The sequence below is a fragment of the Oreochromis niloticus genome, linkage group LG2 (assembly GCF_001858045.2).
Source record: "Oreochromis niloticus isolate F11D_XX linkage group LG2, O_niloticus_UMD_NMBU, whole genome shotgun sequence".
Lineage (NCBI taxonomy): Eukaryota > Metazoa > Chordata > Actinopteri > Cichliformes > Cichlidae > Oreochromis > Oreochromis niloticus.
In genome coordinates, this window is record NC_031966.2 from 4,836,078 (window position 1) to 4,856,900 (window position 20,823).

At 39.7% G+C, this 20,823-nt stretch overlaps 1 protein-coding gene across 1 annotated transcript; it reads left to right on the forward strand.

Annotated features, from left to right (window-relative positions):
• Nucleotides 1–1,671: 1,671 nt before the first annotated feature.
• LOC102083204 (F-BAR and double SH3 domains protein 1) lies at nt 1,672–20,766 on the forward strand. Its single transcript, XM_005458879.4, has 21 exons — nt 1,672–1,868; nt 2,908–3,005; nt 3,091–3,136; nt 4,936–5,009; nt 6,180–6,324; nt 6,686–6,822; nt 7,319–7,379; nt 8,404–8,532; nt 8,837–8,959; nt 9,728–9,823; nt 11,045–11,161; nt 12,845–12,949; nt 14,354–14,509; nt 15,588–15,713; nt 16,740–16,823; nt 17,214–17,358; nt 17,562–17,662; nt 17,983–18,099; nt 18,176–18,335; nt 18,420–18,475; nt 19,304–20,766. The coding sequence occupies exons 1-21, from the start codon at nt 1,848–1,850 to the stop codon at nt 19,352–19,354; spliced, it is 2,148 nt and encodes a 715-aa protein (XP_005458936.1). The 5' UTR covers nt 1,672–1,847; the 3' UTR covers nt 19,355–20,766.
• Nucleotides 20,767–20,823: the final 57 nt, after the last annotated feature.

Here is a 20,823-nt window from a genome sequence, read left to right on the forward strand (position 1 = left end):
AAGCCACTGAGAGTTGTAGTTTGTCTTCCTGTTTCCATATACCACCTGAAAACGGATCCATACTCACCTGACCTGTAATAGGAACTCCATTACCTACCAAGGACATGGAAAAATAATAGTTGTGTTACTGATTACTTGTTTTTGACCAAAAAGAAAAGATTCTCAGACTAATAAAAAAAATGAATGATATACAATTTTATAGTGTTGAATGATATACAAATTACAGTAGTTCAGCCTGGAAGTAATAAATGCATGAACTAGTTTTTCAGCGTCACTCTGAGACAGGATATTTCTAATTTTAGAGATGTTCCGCAAAAAGAAGAAGAAAGAAAGGTCTTGGAAAAACTTCCAAGACCTACAGATTAAGCCTTTAGTCTCTGGTCCTGAAACTCACCTGTTGCTCTCCCTGTTGCAAATTCCACCACTTAACCTGAGTGCATATAAAATATAGCTTTTTAAATTTTAAGCTGCAAATTGGGTCTTTCTTCAGAGTCAATGGAATTACTGTAATTGGTTGTGACATTTAGAAAAGCACGATTGCTTTATTTCCTTCTCAATAATGTCTACCTGGATCCCTGTGTTGGTTTTCATCGGGCATTTGTAAGTGGACGTATTGTTTGGATCGTTGTTCTAGTGCATAACTCAAGTGCGCTTGAACTTCAGGAACGTGGCTGATGGGTGGATATTCTTCTTCATAATTTTCTGGTAGACTGAAAGTTCATGGTTCCACCAATTACAGGAAGTCGTCCAGATCCTGAAGCAATAAAGCAGCCCCACACCACCACGTTTGACTCTTGGTGTCATGTTCTTTTTATGAAACGTTGTGCTAGTTTTAGTCCAGATGTAACAGCACTCAAACCTTCCAAAAAGCTGATCTTGTGTGTCATCAGTTCACAGAGTGCTTTCACAGAAAAACACGAACACTGACCTTGACTGAGATAACTGAGGCTTGCAGTTATTTAGATGTTGTTCTGGGTTCTACTGTGACACTCCGGATAAACCACTGATGTACTCTCGGAGTAATTTTGGTTAGCTTTGGGAAACAACATTCAGGCTTCTGGGGTCTATCTCAGGTGCTTATCTAGCTAAACCTGATTAAAAAGCATGTGATGGTTTTAGATGAAATATGTATAGACAACCATTCTCCACAAAAATTTTTAATATAAATACACACAATGTGAACACATACTACCTACAGATATTAGAATACATATCAGAAATTTAGAAATAAGTAAAGGATGTGAGCAGGAAAGAGGGGAGTGCAAAATGCAGGTGGTGCTGATGCAAAGTTACTGTAGCCTGAGTAAGTCAGTGTGTTGAACAATGAACACTCTTGCAAACGTAACTGAGAATACAGTTTAGTTGTATGGGATGCATTTTTTGTTCAGCATTTTTACGCCTGTTGTAGCACAATACTTAATGCTCACCATGCTGTGTGTATAACAGAAAAACTGATTTCATCCTCCCTGAAAAACAGGCTCCAGAGAAGCTGTTTTGATGGGAGCTTTTAAATGTGCAATGGGACACAAAATCCCAGACCTCGTTACAGTTAGCTGGTTACTATTTTTCAACAGCTTTCCTTTGATGGTACAGAGGAACTATTAATAATAACATGGACTTTTTTTAAACCAGTGTTTTCACCGGACTCTGCTGCCCTCTATAGGATTTCAAGCCAAACAAGCTGAGAGAGCGCGCGCGGGAGAGAGCGCGAGAGAGGGAGAGAGAGAGAGAGAGAGAGAGAGAGTTGCACATGTGCATTAGTGAAACTATAAAGGAAGTAACAGTGCACAAGAAGTGCAACAAACTAACGCCATAACGGAGACAACAGCTGTCATCTACATCCAAACATGCAGCCACCACCGAGAAAGGTAAGGTCATACCAACAATCTGATGTGAATGAGTAAAATATTCACACTGCACTGACGCCTCAGGGTTGGTGTTCAATTTTTCTGAAAATAATTCTTTTATGACATCATTTACTGTGTGTATTACATGCCATGTTAGGCCTCACTGAATGTTTTTCAGTGTTTGTTTTCCCCGTAACTCAAAAGCTGAACAAATGAAACAAACTGGGATGTTACTGGGTTTGTTTCAGGTTAGGTGTTGGCTCACAATACAAGTATTAACAGCCACATCAGCGTGTAACTAAACTGAATGCTCGACTGATGAATAAGTTAGCGTCTAATAGGCAGTAATGTGCATGACCTGCTCAAAGCTAACATTTGGGACTACTTCCAGTAATTGGAAATGTAAATGAAGCTTTCCAATATTTCATATCTTCAGCTAGAAGGTGCTGTACTTTAATATCTGTGAGGGTTTTTTCTTTTATACAGCAATAGAAAGATATCATTACAGAGATACCAACCACAGAAAATTGCATAACACTGTTTAATAAGGTTTAATTATCTAAATCATATTGTGAGGCTTCTGTATTTGTGTCACGGGTTAGCAACAGGTCACAGGTTTGACCTATAACATAAACTTGTACCCTGCGCCTGGCTGTCATTTTAGGTCACAATAACTATATTGTGTACAATTATTGTAATTGTAATTATTGTGTATAATATTTAAATATAATTTTAGGAATCTATAAAATGTTGTTGTCCACTTTGTGTTGTCACAGTATAACGTGGCATAAACCAGCAAGTAATATAGACTAGTGAATATTTTTTAATCATTAGGCTTTAGTCAAGGAGGTTGGTTTTTTTATGAACCTCTGCCAGTTCCAAGTCAGGCCAAACATTACCAGGTGTCCATTAGAGGGAGCCACCATAGTCAGCAATGAAGCTAAAATCAGAAACTAGAACAAAAACAAAGCAAACTGAAAAACTGCAGGCGACACAAAGCCGACGGATATCATCTTTTATCAATGAGACATGCTGCACAGCTGTCCCCGTGTGTGTACAGGTAAAGGAGAGCCAGCAGATGAAAGTGGTGTTCTCAGAGCAGCTCAGCAAGCTGCAGACCAAACAGCATCAGGACACTGAACTGCTGGAGGAGATCAGGTACGACACACTGTCTGTCTCATAAGCAGGTGTTACGTTACACATGTCTTATGTGTCATGTGTTGTTTTCTGTTTGCTCCCAAAGGTCATTCAGTAAGCATCGCGCTGCTATAGAGAAAGAATACGGTCAGGTGAGTGAACATGATCTATTCTAGTCCTGTCTGCTTGTGTTACTGACACTTTTCATTGTTTACTGGAAATGCTCAAAATATATTGATTTGAGATCCCATATTAGTACCTGAGTGCTGGATTATGTTTTGACTTGTGTGACACACATACACGGTTTGTATATGTGTGTGTGTCCTCACACAATTTTATTAGGCTTTTGTCCTTCTGTTTTTCATTGATTAGTACTAAAAGTAATGAAATAATAATAAAATATTTTTAGGACATTTGATATCCCCCAAATAAATATAAAATGTCAATTAATGACATTTTAAACCTACCTGGTGAGAGTAACTAACACTAGTATGGGTGGAAGGGGTTATTTGGTTAACCCTGTTATTTTTTAAGTGGGGTGAGAAAAAGACAAAGTGGTTTCTACCTCGGGCTGAAGGTGTTGAAATGAAGGTAGAAAGGTGGTACATTTGTTGCTGCTGTTCTGGCTTTTGATCCCACGGTGTTGGCAAAGAGGTAGTTGTGTGAATCTAGTTTACCTTAGCTGCAGGTAGGCCAAAAAGTGTTATTCCTTTGCTACTGCTGCACATCAGATAGTCGGCAAACCACTTGGATGCAGGGACAGGGTTAGGTTGCATTTTAGCTGCATGCTAAAGCACAGTTTCAAAGGATGTTACAGAAGTTTCAGAAGATTTTGCCTCTGCAGTTTTGAGCTGCAGTTTAAAATTAAGGTGTCTGTAGTGTTTACAGTAGCCAAGCCAACATATTTGACACAGAGTCTGAAAGGCTCAGGCGTGCATCTTTACCCCACGTATGGCCTTGTACCTAAATGGAGCGGATTTGTTGACACCATGCTGGAAAGGTGACAGCAGTCTGCCTTTTTTCAGCAGCACGGTGGTGCAAAGGTTAACTGTTACCTCTGAGCATGAAGGTTCTGACTTCTAACCTAGTCTCAGTCAGGTACAAACCACAGAAGTAGGTTTGCTGTGGAGTGTCTCTGCTGAGGACAAAGTCACTGTTTCTCTCACTTAATGTTACAAATCTCCTTGGTTTCAGGAAAATACACTGCTCAGAGCTTTATGTGTTTTCACACCGTGGTGTAGAATGTTTCACGTCTGTGTACAAGAACATCTGACAAGTATGTGTGTGGATGTGTGTCTGTATGCGTGCATGCATGTGTGCCTGGCTTTGTTAGAGAGGACAACAAAGCAGCATTCTCCCACCCTGCTGAAACACTATTAAAGCATTAACACTGACAACTATTGATCATATTACAACATTTATAGCTGTAAAAAGCAAACTGAGCTGCCTGGTGGACGGAGTCAAAGGCAATATCTAGCAAATCTCAGGGGGCTACAACAGCAAAATTAGGAGTGCCAGCTCTATGCTGTTAACTGAAAGTTAAGTTTAGTTTATGTTTGTCTTGCTACAAAAACCCTAATGTAAGAAGGGAAGCTCCATCTCCAGAGTGGGCCATGTAATAATGCTCGGTGGTTTAATCACAGCTACTTCAGTCCACGGGCTGAAGTGTCCCTGTGTAAGATACTGAGCCTGTAATTCCCCTAATATATCCACTGGGCTGTAAGTATGCGTATGACAGTGTTGAAAGGCATAGATTATGGCTGTGTGACTGTATGTGTGAAGGAGGCTCTTAGGAGGAGTACTATATAAGTACCATTTAACAAGTTACCAAAACAAAAAACTCAACTGACACATTTTGCATTTTGCTGCAGTAGTAATCCCTGTGTAAGGAAAGTTACTTTGTATGTTAAAGAGGATGTACTTTTTTGTTTGGGCTCTTGTGTTTTTTCAGGCTCTACAGAGGTTAGCTGTCCAGTACCAAAAGAGAGATTGGCAGAGAGGAAATACAGATGCGATCACTTCTGGGTAACTACACAACTTTACAGCATGCAGTCTTCTTAACAGCTGTTATTGATTTTTGATTTTACTTTGAAAAACCAAACACTAGATTGGCTCTTTTTGCTGTTTGGAAGTTACATCAGCAAAACAGACATGTTAAGAAAAACGGATGATTCTGTGAGTAGCTTTCTGCAGTTTGTGAAAAAAACAGTAATAGGACAGCAGTGGTAATGTGGAAATATTTTGTTGTCGTAATGTCTTGATGTATATATCACATTTGACTTGTTGCCCCTTTGAGGAACTGCATTCGACTACTTAATGTACATATATGCAGAATAATATTATATGTAACATTATTAATATGTGAACAAAAGTTATTACCAAAGGAAGTAAAATACTTGTAGATCAGCAATGTGGTGATGCTTATGTTGAAATAACTTGGCTCTCTCTAGAATAAACCTGCCAAACATGCACCTGAAAGCAGATAACAAACGGCTTATCACTAATTTAGGAAAGCATCATTTAGCCTGAAAAAAAGAGTTTGTTGCTTTATAAAACAGCCCTCCATAAAGCTAGACCGCCTTACTATTGAGTATTGATTCATTATTGCTATTCATTATTGATTGAAGGTTTCTCTTCGACTACTTTCAATACTATTGAAATGTATTTTGACTGCAGCTGATCTGAGTTAACTTCAGTAATTACTTCCAATGTCTTTTAGACCCAATTCCCTCTAGATAAGTCCTACCATTAATTAATGTTTCGATCTTAAATATGATCTCTTTTAATGCACATCAGGTTACAGAGCTCATCACAGCACAGAAACAGCTTTAAAGGCTATAAATGATGTTCTGTTCATAAAATGACAAAAGTATGTGTATGTAATAAGGTTTACAAACCCTTTGGTGTGGGTCTGCTCGGGGTACTTTGGCCTTTTCCCAAAAAAGACATGCATGGTTAATTAACTGGTGATCTGTAGATGTGAGGAGTATAAAATGCTTAAAGAATATAGCATACAACAGTGTGTGAATGAATGGGTATTGCACTTTAATACCCATTATCTCTCTGTGTCTAATAATGCAGTGGTTGGTGAGGCAAAGCATTAACACATAAGGCCACCCTGCGTGTGTTAATAGTATGTGACATTGTGGAAAGTGTCTGGTGATGGCGATATGAATGCAGTTTGTGTGCTTTCAGGAGTGTGTTTAGCGTGTGGCGATCTGTGGTCGATGCTACAGCTCAGACTGCTGCATCGAGACTTTTTGCTGCAGAAGAATACCGCCGACTCAGTGGGCAAGTCTCCAAAAGTCTCCGCAATGCAAAGGATGTCCGGGCTAAGAGAGTGAGTCAGTACACACAGATTAAACATTTCTAAACAACACTCAAATAATGAAACATTTTTTTCCTGCCTTCCTCCCCTCATCCCCAAACGGTTGTGGCAGATGGCCGCCTCTCCCTGATCCTGGTTCTGAAAGAGGTTTTTTCCTGTTTAAAGGGTTTTCCTTCCCAATGTTGCCAGAGCGCTTGTTTAAACGGGGCTGTTTTCTCCCAATTATTCTAGGGTCTTTACCTGTAAAGTGCCTCGATTCAACTGTTGTTGTGATTTGGCACTACATAAGTAGAGTTCAGTTGAATTTAGCTTAAGTCCATGTGGACTGCAGGTGGACTCTGATGCCTTTGGGTTGTGTGCATATGTGTGTTAGGGCCTGGAAAGGCTGCAGAGGGTGCAGGCTGAAGTGGTGGATGCTCTACGGGAACTTCAAAGGGTCAAGAAGTGCTACCACGACTTCAGCCACATTGCCAGTATTGCCCGTGAGAAAACTGCAGATGCACAGGCCAGGTCTGTGTTTCAATACGGAGGTTTGAATCTTCTGCTAAGACTTTTGATCAGCATTTCATTTTGTTTTAAAATATTTTTAAAGTTACTAAGAGTAAGATTTTTAAGGTTGTATTAGCTACATTTTGGAACAATTTTTGTCACTTCTATATATTTTATTCTACATGTGAAGCACTTTTACTCTTAAACTATTACTATTATTATTGTTACGACTTCTTTAATAAAACAGTAAAAAGGTTAGATAGCACTATGATGACATTTGGGTGGTAAAACCGCAGATGTGCTCTAATCTGTTCTGTTACACCAAACAGCTGAACCTTCGCCTTCTGTGCATGGCTATGTGCCGATGGGAGTTCAGCCAATAAGAGCTTAGCTTGCAGAGTGAAAGTTTCCCACAACTTATATTTTAACCACTACATGTATACATTAAGAAGCACTAAAGTGCTGTAGTTTTCTCTTGTCTAGAATGACATAAATATGATTTCACTTTCTCTTCCAGAGCTAGAAAAAGTGAACATGGAATTTTTCACTTCAAAACCGGACTCCATAAAACGACTAAGGTATGGATCAAATGAGCTGCTGAAATGTTATTCCTATGATGAACTGTGTCCTGGTGTAAATAGTCTTCTCTCCTGTGATTATGACTTTGAAAAAGAGTTGTCCCAGGATAATCTCTCTAGGTTCCCTTGCCTTTAATGCAAACCAAAATTATATTATCACTCTATCCATCCATTTTCTTCCTGTTAACCAGTGTTGGGTCATAGTAGCAGCAGGCTAAGCTGGGTGTTCTGGGTTTCCTCTCCCAGTATGTCCATTTGCTCCCAGATCAGAGTAAATGTTTAACCTCTCATGAATTCTGGTTTTCTTTCCTCAAAATACTCGAGCTGAGTACATTTCTTAGAATTAAAACTGAGACTAAAATAAAGTTTGTTTTTCTATCTAATAATATTATTTTATTATTACATTATTATAGACCAAGTTTCAGCTCCTTCAAGAAGCTGCTTTTTACTGTCTTAATCTGAGTCTGTATTTTTTCACTTTTTACTTGAGTACAGAAAAGAATCAGTAGTTTAATTTTTGCTGGAGTATTTCTTAACAGTTATTATGTGTACTTCACCTCAAGTGCGCAATGTCTGTCCTTTTGCCACCTCTGCGTTAGGATATAAACAAACAAACAAAAAACACCCTAAAAATGCTCCCAGAATGCATCATAATCAGATGACTCCTATTTTTCCGAGATTCCTTTTGATTTCAATGGTAGGGTTTCCCAAAGAAAACGGGTGCCAGGGGAGGGGCCACAAAAGAAATTAAAACAAAACCCCAAATGAGCTACAGCACTTCTACAAGAAGGTGTCAGGCTTGGCCATCAGTTTGGTTCCACCACTTTGTGGGCCATCCCCCACAGGGACAGGCACTGGGGTCCTGAGCTTTGCAAGGTGGGTTTGACCCCCTGGGATTGCAGGCTGTGTTTTTGTGAAGTGGAATGAAAAGGTTATTACACAGCACACACTGCTGAATTATAGACCTGTATAAATGTTGCCTGTTTGCGTGACATTGTGTTTGTGCTCACTTACATGTTTGCAGCTCACTGCCAGACTCAAAGAGTGCGATGACCGCCTGACTGAAGTTCGTAATGAGTACCTGCTGACATTAGCAGCAGTCAGAGCGCATCGGCAGCACTACTACACAAACGACTTACCATTTATTATGGAGGTAATCCACACACACTAACACAGTCAGTGTGGTACATTTATTTCCTGGATATTGACTTTTTTACAGATGGAATGGATCAAAATGTCCTTTCACAAAAAGCTTCATAGCTACTTTTTTTTAAGGAACCAGTGTCACCACAAGTGTTTGAATGACTGTTTTGCCATGTAGCGTTTAGCCTGCTGCCCATACTGTATTTAATGAGAACACAGAGTTACAGAAAACACACATAACATAGGTGATTAGTCTTCAGTACGGACTCAGTAAAAATGTTTGAAAACTGACCTTTAGTGCCTGACCTCCTCAGCAAATGGATGGTGATATTTATGAGGATTTGAGATGCCATTTCACCCTGCTGTGTGGGACTGAGATGGACTGCTGCCTTCATACACACAAACAGTACAGCAGGGTGTGGGACAGTGTTGCAAAGGTTGGTATTGTATATATGAACTATAAAAAAGAGAGATGAGATGCTTTGTTTTCCAGTATATTTTATATACTGGATGCATATTCACAGTGTGCAGTTCATTGTCATGACAGAGCATCAGACTGCAAGTGATTGGTTCCATCTGTGATTAGTCCCATTTCACAGTTGTCTATGTTGTACATACTGTGACAGTGTTGGGTCATCATGCTAAACATGTCTGCTTAAAATAGAGCTCTTATGAAGTTGTTACCTTGTGTGAGGATTTATAGTATTCTTTAAGTGGATAATGAGAATGAATAAGAACTTAGTAAAAGAAACTATAATCTGATTAGCCTGTATAAAGAATGCATTGTAACAGCTGCTTGTACAAATAGGTTCACCATCCAACACACATAATAATGTGAGAAGCATCATTTACATGTAGATGTCATCATTTACAGTTTCATGTGTGAACTTAGTGTAGATGTTGTTTGTAACCAAATCAAATCTGTCACTGCAGATAGTAAACTCGTAAGTAATCTCGAGATGTTCCCCTTAGACTGTACTCTTGCTTTCAGAGTTATTCCCTGGACATTTTGAGTACATTTGACTTTCAGGTGTTCATCCAAAGTCGGTAGAAGTGAGAACATCGTATTTTTGTTCATGCTGAAAGGCCTTTTCTAGCTTTTGTGAAAAATTCAGCAGAATTTGCAGCGATGCTGTTGATGACAGTTATTTGTTTCTTTGAGGATGGTGTAAAATGCTTTTGTTTCATTAGTTTTTGTGTTGCAGGTGACCAGAGAGAGAAATGTTCAGCAGTTTCTCCAAGAATCAGCATCTTTCAGCAAAATCCCTGAATTTACCTTCCAGCCTGCTCTGCGTGACAAGGTGTGTCTAAGGAAGACATACTGACGGTAGTCCAAGTGTCACGGTGACCCTCCACAAATTATAGTAGAGATTTGGTCATGAGCTCCACATTTGAGATATTTTGCATATTTGCCTCAGTTTAATACAAGGAGAGAAAATGTTTGACTTAGTAAGCATTGGCAAAAAAAATGTAGAAAGTACAGGTGCAACTAAAAGGAGCTACTTCTTCTTTCATTGGGCATTGAGTGAGCATATAATCTAAATATGCACACACAGTGGAAGGGAATTGTTCTGCCCGTTACGCCGATCACTAAGAATAGTAATCAGCTTCCACAGCACACCTATAGGCCGCGGCCTATTCTTTCTCTCTCCTCTGTTTTTGTCTTTGCCCAACAGTGACACAGATTCCTGCCACCCTTTGGCCCAGCAGCACGAGAGGAGGCCATTAACCCAGTTTCCAACCTGGAAATCTCATTCTTGATGATCCACATGCTTGATTTGGCAATGATGTTACAACAGATCATTTTATTGTTACCGATACAGATATCTAGCAAAAAAAACAAAACTGGAAAGCTCAGAAATCAGGGGCAGACAACGTATTCGGTTCCTTTTCTGAGGTAAAAGTACAGAAACAGTAACATATAAATCCTTAAGTACAAGTATTAAAAAACAGCTAGAAAAAAGCCTAAATTAATTTGCATATTGTAATTATTAGAAGGAAAATGTAGATACAGTGGTGTTAAAAAACTGAAAACATCCCTGGTTACATTCAGTAATTATATATGAAGTAAATCTATTAAATATATGTTATTAAACGAGGATCTGTTCAAACTATCTTTTCAATTTTTTCACCACAGAAGATCTTAAAGAGGAAAAACCTCTGGAGTAGTGCTGGACTCCAACTATCCTATTGTTTTTAAAGCTTTCATTTATGTGTGAAAATCCAGACTTTTCAAATTCAAACTTCATGTCAGTTCTTGGTCATTCCAAACGTTTTCTGTTCTGCCAAATACTGAATTTTAAACAGTGTATTTAAAAACATTGTTTTATCATTCATACTGCAAAGTCTTAAAATGAACTACAAACTAAAGCTGTTAAACTTTTAGTAAATTAGAAGGTTTTTTTTCACTGAAATGTAATAAACCAGGACTATACTCTAAACTAAGAAATACTCAAATGAAAAAGACTTGAAAAAGTATCTGTTTAAATTCACATTGTGGTCACTGGTACTCCTCTTCATAGGTGTCAGTTATGCAGGAAGTTTGTGGTTCAGAAGAAGAGGGCTGCCTGGTGAAGGAGGCTAAGAAATGGACTGCCAAGGTGGCAAAAGACCACAAGATCATTGCCCACGGAGAGAGGGTGAGAAACTAGAGGAAGAACTGTGACCATTGTGATGCAGTGGGTCCTTTCTGGTGTCTTCATTCTTTAGGCCCATTTTACAATATTTGATCTCTTGTGAAACGTTCTCAACATTTGAAATAAAAATTGGTGTTAGATATTGGAGGGCAGGCCTTATGGTGTTTCAGAAGGCTTACTGTGTCTCCCATAATGTTTGTAGTTTTGCACGTCCACAGTGGATTGTAAGTCAAACTATCATAATGTGATTGAAGTACAAAAGATCCTCTTTACTCAATAATAAGTTCAGTTCTGTTTTCCGGTTTTCCTGCTGAGATATCTTTGAAACTCTGAAAGGTCACTCATCGTTTATTATTATTAGATCAGTTTATAATGCAGACTTTCCAAGAGAAAAGACTTGAAGGTGAACATCACACACCAACATCCAGCATCACTAGAGACACACACTTATCGTTTCAATAGCAAAATAAAACATTTGCACTGTGAGGCAGAGCCAGAGTCCATTCAGCTTTGCTGCTCTGACTGAATCTGAGCAGAGGGTGTAGCTCTGCAACCTTCACAGGTCATCCTCCTACTTCTGTCAGCAGTCACATAACGCTGCCTCCGCTGTACTAGACAGATAATGTGTTATGGATGAATATGAGCTGTTTCTCTCCTTCTCTATACTTTCCCCTTCCCATCAATTTAACTACACTTTAATCCGTCCAGAGTGTTTTTCCAGAACTGTGGCAGCTCTCTTAGATGTTTTCTTTAAAAGTCTAATTCGACCGTGCTGTTCCTGAGTGTAATCAGTGCTCGCACCTTGTTGTAGACCCTCTGTATTTCCACTCATGACACACCTGCATCATTTTCACTTGTTAGAGTGAAGTTGTTTTTCTTAACAATCATGCACTTTCAGAGTGGATTCATCTTATTAACATTATTGATTTGGCCACTTATAAAGTGACTGCTGATAGTGTTAAATGGGTTTTTCAGTCTAAGGACGGGCTTCCTCTAACAAGTCTTCGGAATTACATAACATGTTTTAAATAAAAAGCTATAAAAACAGACAAACATAATTTCCTTGGGGATTATTAAAGTATTCTGGCTCTGAAATTGGATTTAAGATACTGTGTCTGCTTCATTTGTCATGAAATAACAAGGGAGCCATGAAACTGCTTGTCAGCCAAATGTCATGTTAATTTGAACTTTTTACTTGTGTAAAAATGTTTGTAATTATTAAAAGGTTAATGCAAAATGTTTGCTGAACGTTTGCACTTCAGGCACATATTAATGCATTTACAGTTCACCGTGGTGGATGTTTCTGTCTCAAACATTATGGAGGGCAGTAGTAAGCATTACAGAGGTCTGTTAAACCCAGATGATAGCTCTGGTCACAATCACAGTTTGTGGTGCTGTATTACTGCCACTGTTAAGTATTTGGTCAGTCGTGGAGGCCCACTCAAACCGATGAAAAATGAATATTGCTTCTGTACAGCTGTAATGTTTAACGGTCGACAGATTAAAAATGAATTTATGTGATATGGGGATAAATTAGCAGCACTGAAATATTGTGAAGGAGAAGAATGATAGAGAAGCTAGCTTTATGTGCAGCTGTTTATTATTAAAATGATTGTTCCTAAAGACCAAAATCATTGTTTTATGTTTTTAATGATATTCCAGTGAAGATCTGCTTTGTTTCATCAGGCTCTACAGATGTTAGCGAGCCGACTGAAGCTCCTATCCGGGGAGACGGCGCTCAGTGTGGAGCAGAAGATAGCAGAGGTACAGGAGAGCGTCAGGAAAGCCAAGGTACTTGTTTTTAAAAGTGTTTCCACCCTATAAGCTACAAAATCCAACATTCACCAGTATAGTCAGTAAGTTTTCTGTTTCTACGTCAATCTGCTCCCAACTCTCTGTTCCTCACTGACATAGAAATTGACCAAGTATGCACTCAGGACAGGGTTGAAGAGTTTCACTGGGAATGAACCAAATGGGGCAGCTCAGGTTGAGTGATTTGGAGACAAAGTTAGAGAAGCAAGACTGAGATGGTTCAGGCATACGCAGAGGAGGGATAGTAAGTATACTGACCAAAGGATGCTGAATATGGAGCTGCCGGGCAGTAAGAAAAGAGGACGAGAAGATTCATGGCTGTAGTGATGAAAGACATGCAGAGCTTGTGTGTGACAGAAGATTTTCATGTCTTTTGCACAGATCTGTGTTAAGAGAAATTCTTTGTCTGTTTTAAGAACTGCGTTGAGTGATTAACATTAGTGATGTGAGAATTTTCATCATACAATTTTCATTTTTCGTAACCTGTGCAAAATACACTAAACAATCATACTTTTATTTCTAACTGCATCCTTAAATTGTACGGGTGCATTACATAAACAGTGATAACCTGATAATTAGTGTTACATTAGTGTTGATACCATGAAGTAGGCCATATCATTCGTCAGATTAAAAACGCTCCAAAGGACAAAGTTTGTTGCACTGATGAAATAAAAATTAGTTTTGATCGGTTTTATATCATTAGCTGAATCTGAGCAGAGAGTTTATCCCTGTGACATCACAGCAGTGACATCACCAGTAGACAGCAGTGGCTGCTTCCACCATGTGTGATGGATAGTGTGGTACGCTCATACCAATCAGGCATAACTTCACGAGCACAGAGAGGTGAAGTGAACAACACAGACGGTGGGTTATATTAGGGAGCAATGAGTTTGGCGATATATAATAACAGCATCTGGAAATCTAAATTACAGTAGCTGAAATAGAAACGATGTCATGTCTGTGTAATCAAATTATTGATGTTGATCATGATAGTTTAACTGAGGCACACTGAATCAACCGATTCACGCTATAACCAGGGTTTGCCTCTTATCTGTATTTAATTTTATTTAATGTAATATCGGTACAGTACTCTGTTTTTGGTAACCATTGTCCTTGATGTAAATATGTAAAAATTGAGTATGTTTCTGTTCTGTGTCTTGTGTACTGTTTGTTTGTATATGTGTCTTTCTTGCTGCTGTTACACCCAAATTTCCCCTTGTGGGACAATTAAAGGATTATTCTGTTCTATTCTAGAATCAGTTTGCTTTCAGCTTTTGACCAAACCAAAGCTCAGGAAAATTCTTGAGTTACACAGAATCCGTGTGACTCGGGATTCGGAGTCTCATGTCTGTGTGTGTCTAACTAAGTTTCCTGGTTTTTCAGCTGAACAGGGCGAAGGCCGAGGCTCGCCTGGCCCTGCTGTCAGAGAGCACACCAGGAACAGAACAATGGCTTCACGCTGCCATGAACCAGGTGGAGGAGGAGCTGGAAAGAGAGCGACATCTCAGTGAACAGAGGAAGTCTACTGAAGACTTTTCAGTATGCGAACAAACAAACACACAGATTGAGCTGCGTTTTCATCACATGGTGGCTTACATGTCATCTTTAGAGGCCTCTATCACTCGTAACATCCTCCTGATTGCCATACTCCTTTTGTCCTCTGGGTCAAAAATGACCCCACCTCATTTGAGTGGGTTTTTTTTAAGTACATGGTATAAATTGTCAATCAGTTCTGTGGGTTGTGTGTTTATATGACTTTTTAGCCATACCCTCTTTTCCTAGTTTTCTTTATCCAAGAGGCTTTGCCATTTCCCAAGCCACCGTTACAGATCACAGCATTACTGATCGCTGACCTGGTTAAATAAAGGTAATGCCGTCTCAGTGCGCCATCATCTGGTAAAAATTGGGATTAAATAAACATACAGTCCATCTCCAGTTCAGCTTCTGCTCTTCTCTTCAGTATACAGACACCCTGTTTGAGCTGGTGCGTCTGACATTTTTCTGGTATGCCCCACTTCAGATCGTTCACGCCACACAACCTTAAAATTTGACACAATTAGAAAGGATAAAACAGAATCCCACTTGAATTAAAAAACAGAAATAAATGCCAGAACCAGAGTCGTATTTGTCTTTTTTGCCTACAAAAATCATCTTCATTGATCATAGTTTCATTCCTTTTCCCCTGATCATCACCTGCAGACCAACCAGAGGTGTATCTGAGATGAAGAACATATGGATATCATCCTGACCTCATTATTTGAAACTTTATTAGATTGTATAACTTTAATATAAGCATCCACCACTGAAACATTATACATGTGACAGAAAGTAAGGAAAAGCAAAATACGTTATCTTTAACCTAAACTTTGCCCTGACCTTAAAATCAGCCTCTAACACAACACAGGGAGTCACTTTTTGTCTACAACAAAAACACACAAGTATGACTTCACCACATAATTGCACACACAGAGACACAACAGATGTTACACACAGGAGAACAAACAGGCTAAAGACTATTTCAGATTCAGAATTAACTTCAGTCCATGCTTGTTGGATGACGCTTATATATTTTTTGGATCAGAGTGGAGACGACGCCCTTAAATACTTTGTTTTGCAGGAGGAGGAGTTTGAGCTGACTGACTTTGAGGACTACGATGATAATGGAGAGATCTTCACAGATCCAGTGTCAGCATCTGGAGTGTGTGTTTACCCTGCAGCCTGCAGAGTTATTTACAGCTATCAGGTAGTGATCATCAGCATCCCCCGCCCTACTTTTTAAAATTTGTTTTTAGCAAATTCATCAACGAGTCTAAAAGATCTGTCCACAGTCTGAAGCAGAGCTGTTAAGGTGTTTACAAGATGTTCAAGGCTGTTGTTGGTGCCATGGTGGTGCAGTGGTTAGCACTCTTGCATCATAGCAAGAAGGTCCTAAGTTTAACTTCATCATCTACCCCAAAGCATCCTCGAACCCTTAGAATATCAGCAGACTTCTATGAGATGTTAAAGTTTGGTCATAATGAGGACCCAGATGTTGGACATGTAAAATGAACCAAAAAGAAGTTTAGCATTGTTACTGCTTAGAAGAGTTTAGGTTAAGTAGGATCTAGACGAAACAGGTACTCACAAATAAACAAATCCCTCGAGCCATTTATAAAGGAGAAAGAATGAGGTAACTTCAGGTTAACACTGGTTTGTTTGCTTGGTGTTCTGAAAGTGTATGATGTTTCTAAGCTGAGGTTCCACCTCTACTGTGAGGACATCTTACGCTGTCACATCTCCATCAGAGATGAGATGACGATGACATTGGTTGGGTGGATCAGTTAGAAATGGGGATGATGGTGGAGCCCTTCAGACAGGTGGGAACGGTGACATTAGTCAGGGAGAGGTTGACCAGCCCGGTGAGGATTTCTGTGAGTTGGTCCATGCAGGCTTTAACCACAGCCCCTGGGATGTCGTTGGCGCCCCTCCTCAGGTTGGAGGAGCGCTTCACAGAGAACTGTCCCGAGTTCTGATCACAGCCTGTACTTCACTCATCATCCAAGGTTTTCGGTTAGGAAAAACACGGATGGAAGACCATTTAAAACGACTCGCAGGTTTATAAAATAAAATAAGCCCTTCTGTGTTATATTTTATTAGGTTTGTATCACTATAATGTTACTCTAGAGTAAATATATTATTTTGCATTCATGCAGCTCTTTGATAACCTGCATTAACAGGCTTATAGTTGAATAATAGTGATTCTATTGTAATGGAAAATTATCTCTTTTAGGCTAGCCAATCAGATGAGCTGTCAATCATAGAAGGGGAGGAGCTTCAAGTGATCGAGGATGGAGATATGGAGGACTGGCTGAAGGTAACAATACTGATGTGATGCAGTATAATGTACTTTATTGTCCCCTTAAAGAAATTTGTTGTGGACTGTCACAGAAGCTGCTTTCACAGAGTAAATGAACAAAGTGGAAGCCAGTGTACAAAAACTACCAGGTCAGATTTCACTAAACATGGTGCAAATATGTGTCACTTTCTTTAAAATGAAATAAGGCATTGGCCTGGATGGAGGATATCCCCATCAAAGCTCAAATGTTGAATCCTTCACATGACTCAAATGTACATTGACAGAGTAAAAGTGATGAATTTGCTACTTTAGAGGCGTGAATTTGAGATACTACAATAGTGAGCCAAGAGCAAAGACTGGCTGCAGAAACAACAGGTCAGATCGGTTACTCTGATGTTCTCTGTGCAGGTGTGTAACTCATGTGGTCAGGTGGGCTACGTTCCTGAGCGGTATGTGCAGCTCCTGTGTCTGCCAGCAGAGGACAGCACTCCGCTGGACAGCTCATTCAGCTCCACCTCATCCACTGGGACTAAAGAGACGCCAGAGGGCAGAGGTCTGTGGCCATGTTTACACTTACACTAAAACTTGGATCAAGTCTATTTTCATCCAGTCACTGAAAGTCATAAGAAATAACTGAAAAAGTGACTGAGTTTTTTACTTACATCACACCATCTTCCATTTTCCTTAACTGCTTACACTGACTAGCATGAATATTATATTATATTATAGATAATTGTGTGTTCTGATGTGTCTCAGGTGTAGCCAGGGCTCTGTACTCCTACCAGGCTCAGAGTGCAGAGGAGCTTTCCTTCCAAGAGGGGGCGCTAATACACCTGATACGGCGTCCACGTGGAGAGGTGTGTGTTCTGCTGCGGTTGGATGTTAGAGCGATCACACTCCTGGATTTGTTTTTAAACAAAGTAGAGCCCATCATGCACCAACAGCAATACTTTGTTTAAGAATGTTTGTTTTTTTGTGCCTACAAACATGACTGCTCTACATGAATGGATAGAGGGTGTGGCTTATTTAGCGAGTTACAGTAAAAAAACACCTCATAACTATTTAGCTCTTTTAAAGCTACACAGGAAGGGAGGCAAACCCTAACAACCACCTGCTTTTACCTCAGACTTCAGTCACCCAGGATGAAGGCTGCAAATCTAAGTGAGTCTTTTTGCAGGTTGATGATGGTTTTTGGGAGGGAGAGCTGAACGGACATGTCGGCGTCTTCCCATCGCTGATGGTAGAGCTTGTTCACGATGAAGGGGAGGATGAAGAAGAAAAGGAGGAGATGCAGGTGAGACTAGATCCTGATAATCTGAATCTTCTGAAATGTAAAAATCAGTTTTTCTGATGTTTATTTTCCTCTCCAGCCTCTTCCAACCCCAACCATGCCCCTTTTCTCCCCTCCTATCCCCACACCCTCAGCTCCTAGCTGTAATTCAGAACTGAGCGCTGCTTCTCCGAGCAGTATGGAGGACAAACAGCAGACTGCTCTAATGGAGGGATCAAAGCTGGCAGGCAACAGACTGGGTAGAGTCTATTTCTCTGTTTTCTATCTAAAATGTGTTATTTGAGGTGTTGAGGTGATTCACTCTGTGTCTGTTGCACCACCAGAGGCCGGAACCAGCAGCCACAGCTCTCCTGAGCACTCCAACAGTCCACTGAGACCAGTAGGTGCAACACCTACACGCATCTTTTAGAAAATAAAAGCCTACCTCAAAATTAAGCACGTATTTTTTGGAATATTTGAAGTGGATGGAAGCACAAGCCCAGACAGGGCATTTTAGGAGGCAGGAAGAGACAAAGAAAAGGCAAAAGTTTGGAGGTGAGAGCAGGGACTTTAAATATAGGGATTTTAATAATAATCATGGAGATGAAGAAAGACAAGACAGACGTTCATGTACAGCAGAGAGAGGTGGCAAAGAAAATGCTTATAGTTAGCTGTATGTGAGACTGGATGCCAAGCAAGAATAAAAGGACCTGTATCGATTGACTAAGATGAGAGAGTGAGTTGGAAAGGATGTGCAACGGGTTAGGGTGGTTAAGGCTGGAGATGGTAACGTACTAATGAATGAATGAAGAAAATGTGTTCAGGACAGGGAAGGAGAGGATGCCAGAGGAACGGAGAAGTGTTCTGATACTGATTTCAACAAGGATGATGTGCAGCTAGCTGTTGAAGGTAGAGAGGTGGAGAGAAACAGCACTGTAGATGTGATGTTTGTGATGAGAGGGACAGATCAGGTTGATAATTTTGGAGACAAAGTTAGGGAGGAAAGGCTGAGATGGTTTGGACACGTGCAGAGAGGATTCATAGATGTAGTAAAGGAGGACACACAGAGGCTGGTGTGACAGCAGAGGATGCTTGGTACAGGGTGACATGGAGACATATGATTTGCTGTGTCGGCTCCTAAAGGGAGTAGCTGACACAAGATTCTTTGAGCTAACACAAATCAGTGCTTATTAACACACACGTCTAATATCTCTCTGTATTGTTTCAGTGTCGAGCACCTCCTCCACCTCCAACACAGAAGACTTCATCTCAGGCTTGAGACAGACTGGAGTCATAGCGGTCTTGTTACAGCCAAAACATTGCTGATTTGTGCCATTTATATATTGTCAGGTGGTTTTCTTGGTCATGTGAGGCGTCACAGAAGTACAGTAGTTGCAATCTGTGTGTGGATCACTGCTCTGTTCATCTTCTAAAAGTAGTTTCATCGCAGGAACAGCAGGTTATCAAGAAAACATGGCGGCTTAGATCCACACCATTGTTTTTTTTAGTACTTGACCTTTTAAAGACTGCCAAAGCACTGTTACAAGGAATAGCAAAAATATCAAAATGCTAATTTTATTAATAAAATTTGTAAAAATAAGAAATTGCGCATGCAATACGACTTTGAACCACAAGATGGTCCAGCGAGCCTGTCCTGAATCCAACATGAGACATTCCAGTATGAGTATTACTAAAGCTGGAGCTAGATCAACAGTCAGGATTACAGTATACGTCTCCACCATGTTTTGGCAGCTGGAAGAGCAAAGAAGCATTACAAAGTCATTTATATGTAAAGAATGTAATACTTGACATGAAACTTTTGCAAAAACTATCTTTTAAAAGCAGCATTGTAAAAACAACCCTAATTGATTGCAGTCGTGTGAAAAAGAAAGTTTTCACACCACTCCATACACTTCTGTGAAAGCTAATATATCACTACTTTTTTATAGGAATTAACAAGTTACATGACAGCCAAGTGTTGATAATCAAATGCACTTGACTAACATAAAGCAGAGGTGTTGGCAGTTTGCTGGTCTGGAGCATGGAGGTGTGTAGATGTAGTAATGATGTGTAGATGATACTTTCTCCCCCGCAAACTCACTCCAAGTTCAGACTTTGCAATTGTCAGAATTGCAGAAAACCCGAGCGCTACATCTTACACTCTTCAGACCCCAGTAAGTATGTTAAATATTAAAGTTAAATGTGCACAAAACTCAACAAATTGAAGCAACACTGTAAAGAAGAGTGAGCCAAAACTCCACAATACTGTGAGAGATTGATAAAGACATACAGAAAGTTGTTGCTGCTAAAGGTGGCTCAGCAGCTATGCAACCCTGTGAAAACCTTCCTTCCCACAATCACGTTAAACTTGGAACTCTTATTTTTTAAGTTTTAGTGTAGCAATGACTAACAAACACAGTTCAGATGTAACATTAGGTATCTGTTTTATTTTCATGAAGTCTAACATTAGCTAGCATACATGCTATTCTAAATTGCAACAGTTAAGCTAGTTAGCATGTCGAAGGCTAACATCTGTTCTACTTGTTTACCCTTATATTATTATATTATATTAGCGAGGCTAGTGTCATAATTAAACAATTAGCTTTTGGATTTTTGAAATATCCTCTTCTATATATCTGTTTTTGTACTGTACGTCATTGTTGTGAAATAAATTAAGTTAGTAAATTTGGAGTTTTGTTTGGTTATTTAAGTAAGCCATTACCACCCAAATCATGGGCTCTTGTGGTG